Source organism: Trachurus trachurus (assembly GCF_905171665.1).
Source record: "Trachurus trachurus genome assembly, chromosome: 2".
Lineage (NCBI taxonomy): Eukaryota > Metazoa > Chordata > Actinopteri > Carangiformes > Carangidae > Trachurus > Trachurus trachurus.
Genome location: NC_139914.1, coordinates 1125557 through 1141069, shown reverse-complemented (window position 1 = coordinate 1141069; position 15513 = coordinate 1125557). Strand labels below are relative to the sequence as shown.

General features: G+C 43.3%; 3 protein-coding genes across 3 annotated transcripts in view; 1 reads left to right on the top strand and 2 right to left on the bottom strand.

Moving 5' to 3' along the window:
- The window catches only part of LOC310997657 (NLR family CARD domain-containing protein 3-like), a gene marked incomplete at its 5' end in the record, with an annotated part of 366988 nt that overhangs the window by 322428 nt on the left and 29047 nt on the right, over positions 1-15513 (top strand). The window lies entirely within an intron of this gene.
- LOC310997368 (T-box transcription factor TBX19-like) lies at positions 10-8380 on the bottom strand (the record flags this gene model as incomplete). The annotated part of the gene is made up of 8 exons (XM_083987043.1): positions 10-175; positions 268-397; positions 1228-1410; positions 1509-1570; positions 1678-1739; positions 1816-1950; positions 4702-4978; positions 8061-8380. The coding sequence occupies 8 exons, from the start codon at positions 8378-8380 to the stop codon at positions 10-12; spliced, it is 1335 nt and encodes a 444-aa protein (XP_083843169.1).
- LOC311001010 (vesicle transport protein SFT2B-like) lies at positions 10869-15304 on the bottom strand. Its single transcript, XM_083991955.1, has 8 exons — positions 15092-15304; positions 13320-13409; positions 12814-12899; positions 12517-12598; positions 12334-12369; positions 12104-12162; positions 11988-12017; positions 10869-11585 (listed from the first exon to the last, which is right to left on the bottom strand). The coding sequence occupies exons 1-8, from the start codon at positions 15161-15163 to the stop codon at positions 11549-11551; spliced, it is 492 nt and encodes a 163-aa protein (XP_083848081.1). The 5' UTR covers positions 15164-15304; the 3' UTR covers positions 10869-11548.

The window sequence follows — 15513 nt, the reverse complement described above, 5'->3', positions numbered from 1 at the left end:
GGTGCCTCCTCAGAAGGAGTGGGTGGGACCAGGTGGCCAGGAGACGCCGCCTACTCGACCGTGATTGGGAGGCTGCATGAGGCTCTCGCTGCTGATTGGCCCGTGGAGAGCGGTGCACGGCGAGTGGGAGGGGCTTAGCTCGCTGCAGCCGACCGTCCACAGACAGGGATACTGACTGGACACAGAGACACAGACACAGACACAGACAGGCGTTATATTAGGGTGTTTACATATTTACCATATAAGGCAGTGGGGGCGGGGCCTCACCTGGAGTTGTGAGGAGGGGGGGGCGGCTGTGATGGCGGGACGCTGGTCGTCAAGGGGAGGGGGCCGGAGGAGGAGGAGGAGGGAGGGCGAGGGGAGGAGCCACTCCATCCATCAGACAACACCTGGACACCTGCAGCAGGACGCACATCAGGCCAGATGTTGAGTGATAAAGAAGTACACAAGAAAAAACATTTCTAAAAGGAAATGTGTGTGAAAGCTTTTCAACCTGAGAACAAGAAGCATATTAACACAAACCAACAGAAAGACAAAGAGGTGAAGAGAGAGAGAGACATAAGTATGATGACGTCTCATTATGAGAAGAGAATGAAGGAGGAAGTAGACTGCAAAAAAAACAGCAGAAGAGCAGAGAATAATAATAAGTAGAAAATGTATTTCTAAAAGGAAATACATGTGAATGCTGAAAGCTGAACGCCATTGTTGAATAAGAAATAGACAAAAAGAGCAACTGGGGGACTGATATAGAAGTTGAACCCATGACCTCATTATTAGTAAACGCAGGTTCTAACTACTCAGCCAGCTTGAACCCGAACCACCTGACTAAAGGAGGAGATGGACCGCAAAAAACCGTTGGAAGAATGGAGAATAATCATAATATTTCTTCTTTTTTTAAAGTATATTTTTTGGGGCTTTTGAGTTGAGTTGAGTTGAGTTGAGAATTGAGATTTATTTATCCCATAGGGCAATTCTGTTTCTACAGTTGACCACTGCACCACATTCATTTACACGAGCATACACGTGAGGAGGAAAGGGCGAGACAGTGCAAATTAAGATCAGGTAAGATAAAAAGTACAATAAGTAGGACAATAAATACATAAATACTTATACTTGTACTAACTACAGCTTCAAGCAGCTCAGCATTCAACAATTTAAAGGCAGAAGGCACAAAAGACCTATTCACTGCTTTCAGCATTCACACTAATTGGTGTATTTCATTAACACACACACACACACACACACAGTTACCTGAGGGGTGTGAGCGGTGCGGCAGGTAGGCGGTGGGGTAAGGTGTGTGTCGGCCCGGGTAACCGTGGTGCTTGTAACCGTGGTGATGATGCGACGTCAGCGGGATGCTGCTGCTGTATGGGAAAGCCCCGCCCCCTCCAGCCGAGCACAGAGACCAGCCTGACACACACACACACAAACACTGATCTTCATGTATTTTCATTTTACACTTGTCAATTTAAATGAAGTTCAAATATGACAAAACTTTATTGACTCACAGGGTTGAATCCCAGAAACACGACCGTCTGATGACTCCGGCAAACCCCGCCCTCCCGGGTTCCTGGGGAGGACGAATCAAACGCTATCAGTGTGCGCGTGTGTGTGTATCACGTAAACATATATTCATCCACCAGGTCAACTAGTCCCCATGTGGTGATGACGTCATACCTCTCCTTGGCGTCCAGGAAGGCCTTTGCAAACGGGTTGTACTTGATCTTCAGAGCTGTGATCTGCACAGAGACACAGCTGTTAGTGTGTGTGTTGGTGTGCATGTGTGTTTGTGCGTGCATGTGTGTGTGTGTGCACCTCTTCGTTCTGATAGGCCGTCACGGCGATGAACTGCGTCTCTTTGAAGGAGACGTTGGAGACGAGACGATGACGAGAGCCGACGCACACGATGTGGAGCTGAGGCTCGTACTTATGGAGGGAGTTCAACATGATCTGCAGAGAGAGGAGGAGTCACACCTGTTCATACCTGTAACACACCTGTATACACACCTGTATACACACCTGTAACACACCTGTAACACACCTGTATACACCTGTATACAGCTGTCTACACCTGTATACAGTATACATGAATGCCTCCATTCAATGCCTCCTCATGCTGGATAGTGTGTATCATGGTGCTCTTAGGTTTATTACAAACTGTGGAGCTCTAACTCATCATTGTGTCTTATACAGTAAAGTAAATTGGCCATCTCAAGGCTATTCTTGAGATGACTCCATCTTATTTATCACCCTTTTTAATCTTGACTAATAGAGCCTACAGTCTCCGCTCTCAGGACTTTTGTCATTTTACTGTTCCTAAGGTGAGAACAGAAATGGGGAAGAAAGCTTTTAGATTTTCTGCTCAGAGTACATGGAACAGTTTACAGTCAGAGCTCAAAGTCCAAAGTCTGGTATCTCTGAATGTATTCAAGACCATGATAAATTCCATTACATCCAGGCTTCAGGAGTGCAAAGGTTTTATTTGAGTGCAAATGTTTGACTAATCTTTTAAATTCTTTCAACTAATTTTGAAAATTCAATTGTTATTGTTTCTTCTCTGTCTATAATTAATGTGTTGAAACTTTATGTGCTGTCATTCATGGCCAGGTCTGTCTTGCAGAAGAGATCTTGGATCTCCTCACCTGTCCCCACCTGTCCTCACCTGTCCTCACCTGTCCCCACCTGTCCTCACCTGTCCCCACCTGTCCTCATCTGTCCCCACCTGTCCTCACCTGTCCCCACCTGTCCCCGCCTGTCCTCATCTGTCCCCACCTGTCCTCACCTGTCCCCACCTGTCCCCACCTGTCCTCATCTGTCCCCACCTGTCCTCACCTGTCCCCACCTGTCCCCACCTGTCCCCACCTGTCCTCACCTGTCCCCACCTGTCCCCACCTGTCCTCATCTGTCCCCACCTGTCCTCACCTGTCCCCACCTGTCCCCACCTGTCCCCACCTGTCCCCTCCTGTCCCCACCTGTCCCCACCTGTCCCCTCCTGTCCCCACCTGTCTTCACCTGTCCCCACCTGTCCCCACCTGTCCTCACCTGTCCCCACCTGTCCTTTGAGCTGTCGTCACGTCTCAAAGTTTGTCAGCGAGTCTGAGCAGCTGTGACTCTGTGAATGTTTGACTAATCTTTTAAATTCTTTCAACTAATTTTGAAAATTCAATTGTTATTGTTTCTTCTCTGTCTATAATTAATGTGTTGAAACTTTATGTGCTGTCATTCATGGCCAGGTCTGTCTTGCAGAAGAGATCTTGGATCTCCTCACCTGTCCCCACCTGTCCTCACCTGTCCTCACCTGTCCCCACCTGTCCTCACCTGTCCCCACCTGTCCTCATCTGTCCCCACCTGTCCTCACCTGTCCCCACCTGTCCCCGCCTGTCCTCATCTGTCCCCACCTGTCCTCACCTGTCCCCACCTGTCCCCACCTGTCCTCATCTGTCCCCACCTGTCCTCACCTGTCCCCACCTGTCCCCACCTGTCCCCACCTGTCCCCTCCTGTCCCCACCTGTCCCCACCTGTCCCCTCCTGTCCCCACCTGTCTTCACCTGTCCCCACCTGTCCCCACCTGTCCTCACCTGTCCCCACCTGTCCTTTGAGCTGTCGTCACGTCTCAAAGTTTGTCAGCGAGTCTGAGCAGCTGTGACTCTGTGACGAACACGAAGCACCATCATCATCATCATCATCATCCAGTCAGGAGATGATGGAGAGGAGCCATCTTTGTCTTTTGGCCCAAACACTCGTTTATCCATCTGTGTGTTCTCTCTCCATCCATCACTAACGAGGCCCGATTAACCAATCAGAGCTCTCCAGGCAGACACACAAAAACAAACTGTTTTCTATTCAGATTGAGAGGCTGGCTTCACATCTGACCCCGCCGCTGTGTGTGTGTGTGTGTGTGTGTGTGTGTGTGTTTACCCTGGCAGGGCCCACATTAGCTGGAGTGTGTGTGGGCTCTTTTTGAATATAGTTTACCTCTCTCTCTCTCTCGTCCATCTGAAGCATGATGGGTAAATTAATTTACCAGTAAAAAACATAATTACCATAATGTACAAATAAGCTGAGCAATTATTTCATTATGGCCGAGCTCTCTGTTCCAAGTCTGCATTACTGCCCAGTGTGTGTGTGTGTGTGTGTGTGTGTGTGTGTCATATTTGGACAGGGATAATGGGGTAAATATAAACAACATTATTGCCAATTTTGTAGTGCTGCACATGTGTGTGTGTGTGTGTGTGTGTGTGTGTGTGTGTGTGTGTGTGTGTTTGTGTTTGTGTGTGTGTTGAAGGCCTCTCTGAGTGGCGAATGGCTCTCAACAGGAAGTGCATTAAACTGCTGCCCGCCAATTAAGAGCTGTTTATCCCGTTCCCGTGGTTACGAGGGGGCGAGCAGGTGAAGTGAGTGAGGAGAGGGACTGAAGTGGCTAATTAGAGGTGGTAGTCTCTCGCCCACTCCAGTGCAATACAGGGATGGAGGGAGAGAGAGAGAGAGAGAGAAAAGAGGAAACAAGGAAGAGACGCTCTTGATATGAAGAGGAGGATAATGGACGGAAGAAGACGATAAAGAAGAGTTAGAGGAGGAAAAGAGAAGGAAAGAAAGAAAGAAAGAAAGAAAGAAAGAAAGAAAGACATTCCACTGGTCAATTGTTGATCAAATTAGTGACTAATAAAGTTTTATCTGGACTCTTGTAACTGAGGTGTGTACCTGTCCTCCTCCGTTGACCTTGTTGGTGAGTTTGACCTTGTTGAAGGTCACGGCGGCCTTCATCCAGTGAGCACCGAAGTTGGGTGAGTCTGGGTGGATGTAGATGCCCCCGTGGCTCCGCCCCTCGCCGCGGCCCTCTGCCCTCCCGGCCGCCACCCACTCCCCATTCACGAACTTCCAGCGGCAGCCGTCGGCCGGCACGAAGTCCAGCAGGAAGGAGTACATGGAGCTGGGGTCGAGGCCGGAGACGCTGACCTTCAGCACCGGGAACATACGACTGACAGAGGAGGAGGAGGAGGAGAAGAAGGAGGAGAAGATCAATAACTGATTTAAAATCAATCTGAACATCATCGTTTCCACCTCCTCCTGGTTCAGACCAGCGCGGCTCTGCCTCACTCACAGCAGCTGAAGTGAAGTGGCTCCTGCAGGTGTGAATGGAGTGTGTGCCCACGGCAGGGCGACTGGTCAGCTGCACAAAACAACAACACACACACACACACACACAAAGGGCGACGCTGATGCCTGGTATCCACACTAATGAATAACCCTGGTTAATAGGATCAAACACACACACACACACACACACACACACACACACACACACACACACACACACACACTTCCTCCTCCACAATGCTCACACACCAACAACATTAACAACAAACACGAGACACTGAGGTCACGATCTCGAATTCCACCAGACAGGACACCAACAAAATGTATAAATTCTCATTATTCAACTAATTTTAATATTAATATATTCATTGTTTTCTGCTGTACTGATTTCAACTATACTGTATATTTATTTACCATAATAGGCAAGGCAAGGCAATTTTATTTGTATAGCCCGTTTTTACAAACAGTTTGTCTCAAAGGGCTTTACATGGCATCGTAACAACTGAGGAAAAACTCCATGGAAAACCCTTTTAACAGGGAAAAATCGGAGAAACCTCAGGGTGAGCAACAGAGGAGGGATCCCTCACCCAGGACGGACAGACGTGACATAGATGTTGTTACAGACAATACAAGACTTAAAAGGTCTAAAACAGGATGAAAGTTCAAATTTAGTTGCACAACAACAGGGTTATTTTTTATCTCCCTCACTAAATCAGTAATAATGTTTTAATATGTCAATCTAAGAAAAGAATTTCTTAAAAAGAGATTTTAAAAAATGTCACAATAAAATCTGTTTTTTAAACAGGTCATAAGGTCATAACTGGTAAAACATTGTCACCGTGTTAATAAAGTTAATTGAAATTCAGAGTTTGGTCAGAGAAGACTGGCTCTGGTTTGGTGCAGGTTTGGTGTAACTGGGTTGCTGAATTTAATGTACAGTTACGAACGTAGGCCTACCTGTTATCATATGATTTTATTAATGTAGTTATTAACGTAGCAGTCTCGAAACAGCAGTCTTTTGCTGTTTAATTGTAACTAATTACCGGTAGTAAAGCGTTGAAATTCCTTATTTTCTTCACTGTACATGAACTCGACGAACCCCCTGCAGACTTCTCGGAGAGACCCCGTGTGTCTGACGCTGACGCAGTCTGGCGCAGAGCGATAGATATCTATCGCTCTGGTCTGGCGTCTCTGCTGGTCTCGCGGTAAGTCCGTGAAATTAAATTTCGTGATAATGTGGGTCAAAATATTTTAGTATTTTATGTTTTATTTACACATTTACATTAATAATAATCTCCAGACAAAAATGTTTAATGTTTCGTGACGGTGTTTGGTGGTTGAAATGTTTGTGGAGCAGGTTTTTAGTTCCTGTTACTGTGTAACGTTACGTTTCTTCGTTAGCCGTTAGCTTAACTGCCTGTGTTTACTGTGTTTATGTGTTACTACATGTAGCACGTAGACTGACAGTTTTATTATTTTAAACCCTAAAAAGTAAAGAAAAGAAAAGAAAAAGAAATAAATAAATCATTATATGTATATATGTATTATTTTTGTTATAAAACGCAAACAAGTAAAATTAATAACCACTTTTACACACTGGTTACAGCTAGTTTAGTTAGCAGCAGTAAAAACAATGGGTCTTATTTCAGTTTCAGTCACTTTTGGACAAATCAAGGCAGTGGATCGACTGTAGATCAGGTTTGTTTTGTAGTTTTTGTCGGTTTTGTTCAGTAGGTCAGATTTATTTTCCATTTGCAGAAGAGAAACCGCATTGGAAAACGATTTGCAAGAGCTCAGCAGAACATTTAGGACAATAAAACCTAGAATAAAACAATTAGGTAAATAAATACGATAAATTGAGACAGTAGAATAAAAAAGACAATTTTCCCCTGTGGGTCGGCTGATAATCACCTGACAGGAAAGTACAGGAGTATAAAATACAATATAAATGTGCCTAAAGCTGACAGTCACCTGGCCAAGTACAGGAGTATAATTAACTTACATAGAAATTAAAGTGCAGGGCTTTAAAAGACACATTTCATATCGGCTGGAACTTTATTGTATGTAAATGATGTGGCCATAAAATGACTGAACTATTCAGGATGATGATTATAATAGTAAAAGTTTAATTAGAAAAAAAATCAACTATTAGTTTGTGATTCTACATTTTCATGTATATATATTTTTTATTTCTGTAGGAACTGTCCAACAGAAGGAGACAAAGGAGAGACAGATGGAGGACCTGAAAGCGAGCAGCTCTCCACCTGATGATGCTGATGACCGTGAGGCAGGTGAAGCTTCACCAGAGCATTCACAAATACATTTAGTTTGATTTATTTATATTATACACACAGGTTGTTGTTGTTGTTGTTGTTTAATCAGACTTTTATATTTGGCACAAAGTCTATGAAGTTGTTGTTAGTGTGTTGGCAACGTGAGCAGCTGCTTTAATCTGTCACACACTCAGGACCAGAAGTGAACGGGACTGTGGGTGGATTTTAAGGAAACTAAGAGACTGTTAATGTTCACAGAGGAACGTCTGTTTGACCTGTGTCGACCGTGGAAGCTGCAGACAAGACGCAGATGATTCACCTGCTGCTGCTGCTGCTGACGATCATCTGTGAGTAAAAACCAACCGGGGCTGCTGCAGCTTTAAAGGATCCAGTGTGTAGTGTTTGATTTATTGAACAGAACGGGTCGTAACTGAAATCTGAACTGTATTTATTATATCTGAGTTCGTTGTTTGTCATTTATATTTTGTTAAAATGTGTTTTTGAGTTAAAAAAGTTAAGAAAACATCGTTCAAAATCAATATTTCATATTTTCCTGCTTAGTGGAGGCATGAAAAAGTTTAAAAACAGCTCATAACTTCAGTTCAACTTTTGTTGTTTTGGTTTGACCTCAGTAACTCAGCAGCAGCAGCAGCTCAACGCGGTCGTTAAGGGAACCGTTGCCGTGGTTACCGTCCGTTCTTGGTGACGATCATCTCGTTGGTGATGTGCTGGAACTTCCTCCACAGCTCGGCGTCCTCCAGCGTCACCCTGAGCTCCCGCTCCGTCGGGTCGCCCTTCTCCCGCCCGGCCTGCAGCTCGCTCTCCACCGCGCTCAGCAGCCGCGACATGCAGCGCTCTGCCGAGCTGGGGCTGCACGCCGCCACCGTCGCCCCGCCTCCACCGCCGCCACGGTGGTGGACCGCAGCCACCACGGTCCCTCCGCCTCCGGCCCGGTCCGCTGCAGACACAGAACCAGACTCCACGTCGTCCTGGAAACCCTCCACCTTCATCTGCAGACACACACACACCTGAGGTCACCTGGACAAACTGAGACTCTGGTTCTGCTTCAAGGTTCAATTATAACTCATTTATGTCAGATTTGTTCCTGTTATTAGTGTTAAGATCAATCTAAACTTTTTAATTTAAATAAATGAGCTCATTAAATGTTGATAATAGAAACTTTACAGTTGAATCTCAGTCTGACAGGAAGTGGAGAATCTACAGACGGCGGTAAAACGTAGAAACCATTTATCCTCCATGTCGCTGCGTCCGTGTCTGAGGTTTTAACTGCTGCATCAGAACAGCAACTTTCATTTTCTCTTTAAATTCAATTTACAGCTAAAATAAAACAACCTCATATTAAATATTATGCCCAAATATATCAAATTAAAAAATAAATGTTCATTTATTTATGTCATGAATGATTCCCAGAAACAAACTCTTCACCTCAGTCCCATCATTCACTCGTCTCCTGCTTTTAATTCATTTTATTAAATTAATATTTAAGGTTGAAAATATTCATATTAAATTATATTAAATATGTGATAATAATAATAGTAATAATTACATGTAGGAACAGCAGCGACATCAGAGCAGCAGCAGTGTGTTTAAACCTCACTGTGCCTCACATCTCCTCACATCATTTAGAATTTAATAATTATAAATATTGTAATAAAATGAATTATAACAATTAATTAAACCTTAATTTGTATTTAAGCTTTTTAGTTTGATATGATTTTCCTTTTTCTTCTGTTTCTGATATTTAGTTTCCTCCTTCGACCTGTTTTATCATCAGATCCATAAACAGGTGTAAATGTGAATATCACACTTTTAATGTATGTTTTTTTAATTCTAACTAAACACTGAGTTAATTGCGGTGGTCGGAGCGCAGGGTTGAATTTCTGTGAAGTCAGGAGGAAACGATGGATTCATCGTAAAGACGACCATGAAGAGAAGCTTTTTAATTCATCTCATTAAATCCATTAAAACAAAGAATAAACACATTTATCAGAGAGAGAGAAAACAACGCCTGATCAATAATCAAAGATGTTTGATGCTGCTGATTATTATAAAAAATGAACTTACCTGTGACACTGAGCCGGACAGGTGAAATAATCCAAATAATTAAAGGACTTTACGTGTTAATTGAATCAATGAGAGTTAATAAGTAGTTAATTAATCAGTGTGTGTGTGTGTGTGTGACGTGAAGCTGCTCAGCTCCAACTGAACATCACTAACAACCACAGGACAGTCTGACTGTAGCTCGCTCCCCCGTTACACACACACACACACACACACACACACACAGCCTCGCTCGCTCCACCACTCTCCTCTCTCTCTCCTCTCTTTCTCTCTCTCTCACACACACACACACACTGGCTTTACCTCGCTCGGCCGCTCGTTGCCAGATGATTCACTGATTCAAGCTTAATTGGCTCAAATTCTACAGGAATCAGTGGATCACAGGTTGATTTCAGCGATTGATTGATTATTGATTAAAAAAAAAAAAAAAACAGTGTGTAAAGGAACCAGCCTGTGAGTCGGCTTCAGATGTTTTCACATCTGTTTATTCCAGCTGAATTAAATAAATGTTTGTTTTTTTGTTCAATGATCAATGTGAGACGTTCAGTTCCACCACTGGTTTTTATTATAAGAGCAAACATCTGGAAACATTAATGCTGATGTTAAAGGGATAGTTCACCCAAAATTCAAATTTACTCCCCCTGTGGACTAAGGGCTGGGAGAAGTTTCAGAGTCCTCCGTGGCTTCTCTGAGTTACAGCGGGGCTCCGTGCAGCAGTATTTGTCCATATGACGGTTGTGAACGGAGCTCACTTATCTTCGTCCAAAAAGACACACCAAAAAACATCCAAATACCTCCATAGTGCTCGTCTGTAATGTCCTTCTTGTATTGAAGCCCCAACATGAGAAATTGTTCCGAAAAAAATTAAATAAATCTATATTTTAAGCTTGTTTGTAGCGGAAGCTCCCAGTGTCTCAGTCTCAAATCCTGCGAGATTTGCACAGACACTGGAAGCTTCTGATACAAACAAGCTTAAAATAATGATAATAATAATAATAAGCTTAAAATAATAATAATAATAATAAAAACACACACACACACACACTCTGTGGCTCCTGGACGTTTAAATGTCAGATGAAAAACACCATCAGCTGTTCAGATCAGCATGTAATGGAGAATAGGTCAGAACATCTGGAAACACACACACACACACACACACGGCGACATACGATATGTGAGTCTCGCCTTAAAAAAGGGAGTGTGTGTTTTATTGTGTGTGTGTGTGTTTTAATCAGCGGGCGGCGGCGGGTGGAGATTACAGGCTTTAGAGACTTAACAGGCATAAAGACGACGTTAACACACAGTGAGGCAGGTAAACACCAGGTAACACACCTACACACACACACACACTCAGAGTCACGGTCAGGTGAAGTGAAGTGGTTTGATTTAAAGGAAACACTGACGTTACATCCACATGTTAATATTTATTAAAACCAAACACAGACACAAACACTGAGCTGGACTCACTGGGACCAGAACCAGGAGACGGGGTCAGAGGTCGTTTCACGGCCTCATGAACTGAGATTTATAAAAACAAGAGTGTTTTTTTTTAACGTTGATTATTAGTGTTTTAACCTTTAATCAATAATTATGACAATTATCAATGAACCTGATCAATATCTTCTCATTCTGTTCGTTATTTAAACGCTACGAAGCTACAACAGTAAAAAAAAACTTTACATTTTAAAAGTTGGTCCATTACAACCGGCCTTCAAAATAAAAGCACTTTGTTTCACGATGAAATCAGCAACAGTTTATAACACGTTTATAAAGAGTGTAACAACAGTTATTACCTGTTTATTACAACAAGTATAAAAACACAGTTAGTTTGGTCCAGGAAAACAAAAACACAAAAGGAAATGTTTAAAAGGTGAAATGTTTTGTTCATTAATAAAAATCGAAACGATGTGAAATGAGTCGACGCTGATCCAGGTAACAGTCTCCATGGAAACAAGGTCCCGTCGTCGTGTGGCTTCTTCTTCTGAGACATTCACTTTTTCTGAGGTTGAAATGTTTTTTTTGTTTTTTTTTAAGGCGTGTGTCTCTTTAAGAGAGCTGCTTCCTGATTGGTTGGACAGGCGGAGGGTGGGCGGGGCCTAGACGCAGAGCGAGAAGAGCTTGATGACTGCGTCCCTGCAAGAGAGAAGGGGGCGGAGCTTCAGTCCTGATTCATCTGGGCTCATATGGATCATTTTAATTAAAAGGTAAAAATATAAAACCAAACTATTACGATGTTTTTCTTTTAAATTATAAACATTTTAAAAACATTTACATTTATAATAATTATTAATTATCAGACAGAAACATTTGTATTTTTACCATATCTGTATTTATATTTATTGTAAACTACAGGATCAATAATTAAAATGCTATGATCAATGATGACTTGAACACATTAAATAAAAACGTACATTCTGCTGTTTTTAATTTGTTTATTGATCATGTGACATTGTTCATTAATGTTTTAACTCCTGATCTGTTGAAATCAATTAACTCTTCATTTTTATCTTGTGTGTGTGTGTGTGTGTGTGTTACCTGGCGAAGGGGATGTATGAAAGGCCGTACCTGTGGTGAACAACAGCAGCAATTAGACAGGTGGTGAGTCTGTGTGTGTGTGTGTGTGAGTGTGTGTGTGTGTGTGTGTGTCATACCAGGTGAACGCCAGGAACTGAAGGACACAGAACAACAGAGCGAGACCGTTGTTCTTCCACTGCAGAGAGAGAGAGACACACACACACACAAGTATATTATACAATGTGTGTTGATTTTATGTTAACTTTATTGACAACAGAGTCATTAACACACTGTACATGTGTGTGTGTGAAAATAAAACATTCAGTGTGAACACATTTGATCGCTCAAAGTTATTTGTGTTTCTCACCCAGAAAGCAGCGCACAGCGTCAACACCAGGCAGACCTGCAAACACACACACACACACACACACACACACACACACACACACACACACACACACACACACACACACACACACACACACAGGGTTTCTCTCTTTGTAATTACATGTGTCAGATACTGTGTGTGTGTGTGTGTGTGTTTCCTCACCACCATGATGGCGGTGGCGAGCGCCCTCTCTTTAGCGCACATGGTCTTGAGCTGCCGCAGCGGACCGACCAGGAACATGGTGCTGGAATGACATCATCAGTTACCTGACAGGTGACGCCGACGGCCGCCACCAGAGGGCAGCGCCTCCTTTACCTCACAGCCTCACCTGCACCAAACGCTGCTGCACAACTAAGGTTTGACTGATTGACTGATTGATTGATTGATTGATTGATTGATTGACTGATTGATTGATTGATTGATTGATTGATTTGGAACCAGGTGAGTTCTGGTCGGTACCTGGCCAGAGCGCAGACATTTCCCACGCTGTAGAGGACAGCGAACACAGCGAGGCCGGCACCGGGGATCCACAACAAACAGGTGCCCTGGAGACGGAGAGAGAGAGGGAGGCCGTCACCGCGTAAACATAGACACAGCGACACTAGACAGGCGGTTACCATGGACACAGAGACTGACTGACTGACTGATGGACCTGGAGTGGTTGTTACCATAGATACAGACAGGGAGACAAACACAGAGAAAAGACAGAAGTGCTGTTACCTTGGCTACAGACAGCGACAGGAGAAGGGCTGTTACCATAGAGACAGAGAGAAACAGGCTGTTAACGAAGAAACGACAAGAAGAAGAAACCATAGTAACAGAGCTGTGACCATAGAAACATGCAGGCTGTTGCCACGACTACAGACGGACAAGAGATAGATAGAGAGGATGTGACCACAGGAAAGGAAAGGACTGTTGTCATGGACAAGGACGTTGTTGTTGCCACGGAAACGGACGGAACTCACCAGGACGGAGCAGATCACGCCGAGGACGAAGCAGATGACGAAGCCCCTCATCCTGGTCCCCCAGGCTAGGGTGGACGCCTGATTGGCTCTCTGCACACATGACATGACATGACATGACATCATCATTGTTGTCAAGGTGACAGCTCCACAGGTCGTTCACGTTGTTGGAAAATCAACTGTACAGGCTGAAAAAACTGAACCAACCAGGTGACGACATCATCACAGAGCAAAAAACTGGATCTGGGTCGCTACACAAGCATGGAATTTGATCTTATACTTTTCCAGGTCTGGAAAAGTATGGAAAATGGAAACTATAAATATAATTTACATAATTTATCTGGCTTTGGCCTGATCTTAAGTTATTTGGGTTAATTTTTTTGTACGTGCTATTGTACCAAGCTACAATCTCACATAATGACACAAAATAAGAATAATGAAAATAAAAGATTGCAGTTTATAGAAAAAAAAAAAAAAGTAAAGTATGGAACCCTGGCTGTGGAAACAGGTCGTTTACATGGATAAACAGTGTGATCCAACAGAGAGAGAGAGAAGGAAACACTGAGCTGGTTCCAGATCAGTTACCTGCTGCAGGTGAACTCAGGTGAGTCAGCTGCACCTGGCGCTGTTTCATACAGGAAGTTCAGTCAATTCTGTCATTATAATTATTAATGTGTTTATTTTTCCTGACATTAGAAAGAACCTGTGGATTATTAAAGCAGAAGTAAGCGATCCGGTCGTTTTGGCTAATGCTGCGTTCCAGGCAGGCTTTTGAAATCGTAAATTACAGCTTCAAGTCACGACTTACGACTTTGTAGCGTTCCAGGCAACGCACTCGTGTTTTTCCGACCTGTTTTACCTGTGAAAGTCACTATAACGGCCACTCGTAACTTCCGACCTGTGAACTCGTACCAGATCGAACTGGTACGACTTCACAGGTCGGAAAAACACGAGTTACGGGTTGCCTTGAACGCACCATAACGTCTTGTCAGCCGATGGAGTTAGCAACCCCCGCCCTCGTCATGGATCTATTGGTCCTCGTCCCTACGTCACCACATTCACGCTCATCCCTTGGCTGCACACACAGCCCTTAATGCTGTTCTCTCTCCTCATTGGATAAAACTTGTAGGATACGAGAAAAGTTTTCTCCTCGGCTCAGAGCAGAGAAGAGGGACTGACAGACCCGTGTTTCGGTCCAAACACTCTATGTAGGCTAAGTGATTGCTGTGGGAAGATAGAACTATTTAAGACTTATATTAACACAAAAATATCGCTTACTTCTGCTTTAATGTTAGTAGTGTTACTGTAGATTAATTTATCCAATCCAATCCATTTTATTTATAAAGCACAATTTAAATAAACACAAAGGTTTCCAAAGTGCTGTATAGCAAAATAAAAACCATAAAACATACTAAAAAAGCAAAAATACTAAAGATAAAATAAAAAACATAATAAATAAATAGACTGTCAACCCCAATTTATTGATAACTAACTGATCAGCTACTACAGGTATAAAACAGTAAATATTCACATGTAGAAGCTGCAGCTGTTGGTTTGTTGGTGTTTTTACAGCTGATTCACTCATTAAATGTGAATTATTATAGAAGTAGTGATGGTGTAATAACAGATGTGTAAGACTGAGCCGCTCATCCCTTCACCTGACGTGACCAGGTGTGGTTGGGGTCACCTGTGTTGAGCTTTAACCGGTGATGTTGTGTTGTGATGAGCTAACAGGCTAAAAACAACAGAGAGAGACGGTAACGGCCGCGTTTCACCTCCAGGATCCCGGATCCGTCCGCGGTGTTTCCATCCTCCTGTCCGCTCAGAACCTTCTTCAGCTTGTCCATCAACACCTGCCGACGGTCCAGCAGCTTCTCAGGGGTTTTACAGCCTCAGGTGAGCGAAGGTAACAACCGGAGCAGCAGCAGCAGCAGAAGAAGAGGAAGAAGAGTGAAGTCAGTCCGTCAGCGCATCAACAGGTGCAGCACTTCCGCCTGCAGTACCGCGTCTGGCCACTACGACACCGAAGGGGGCGCTGTTTACCCACAGCAAGTACTGAAACTGCACCACTGTACATCAGATACTTGACCATAATATTCACTTTTATCTCACTTTTAATCATAGAAATGTATTTTTACTTGACAATGTTTTATTATTATTATTATTATTATTATTATTATTATTATTATTATTATTA

Excerpts from the sequence above, each read along its gene's own strand:
- LOC311001010 (XM_083991955.1), bottom strand. The coding sequence starts at position 15,163 with ATGGACAAGCTGAAGAAGGTTCTGAGCGGACAGGAGGATGGAAACACC. Across the intron at positions 12,900-13,319 it reads GCGTGATCTGCTCCGTCCTG|GGCACCTGTTTGTTGTGGAT; the intron begins GTGAGTTCCGTC and ends CTCCGTCTCCAG. Across the intron at positions 12,163-12,333 it reads CGCTGTGCGCTGCTTTCTGG|TGGAAGAACAACGGTCTCGC; the intron begins GTGAGAAACACA and ends CTCTCTCTGCAG.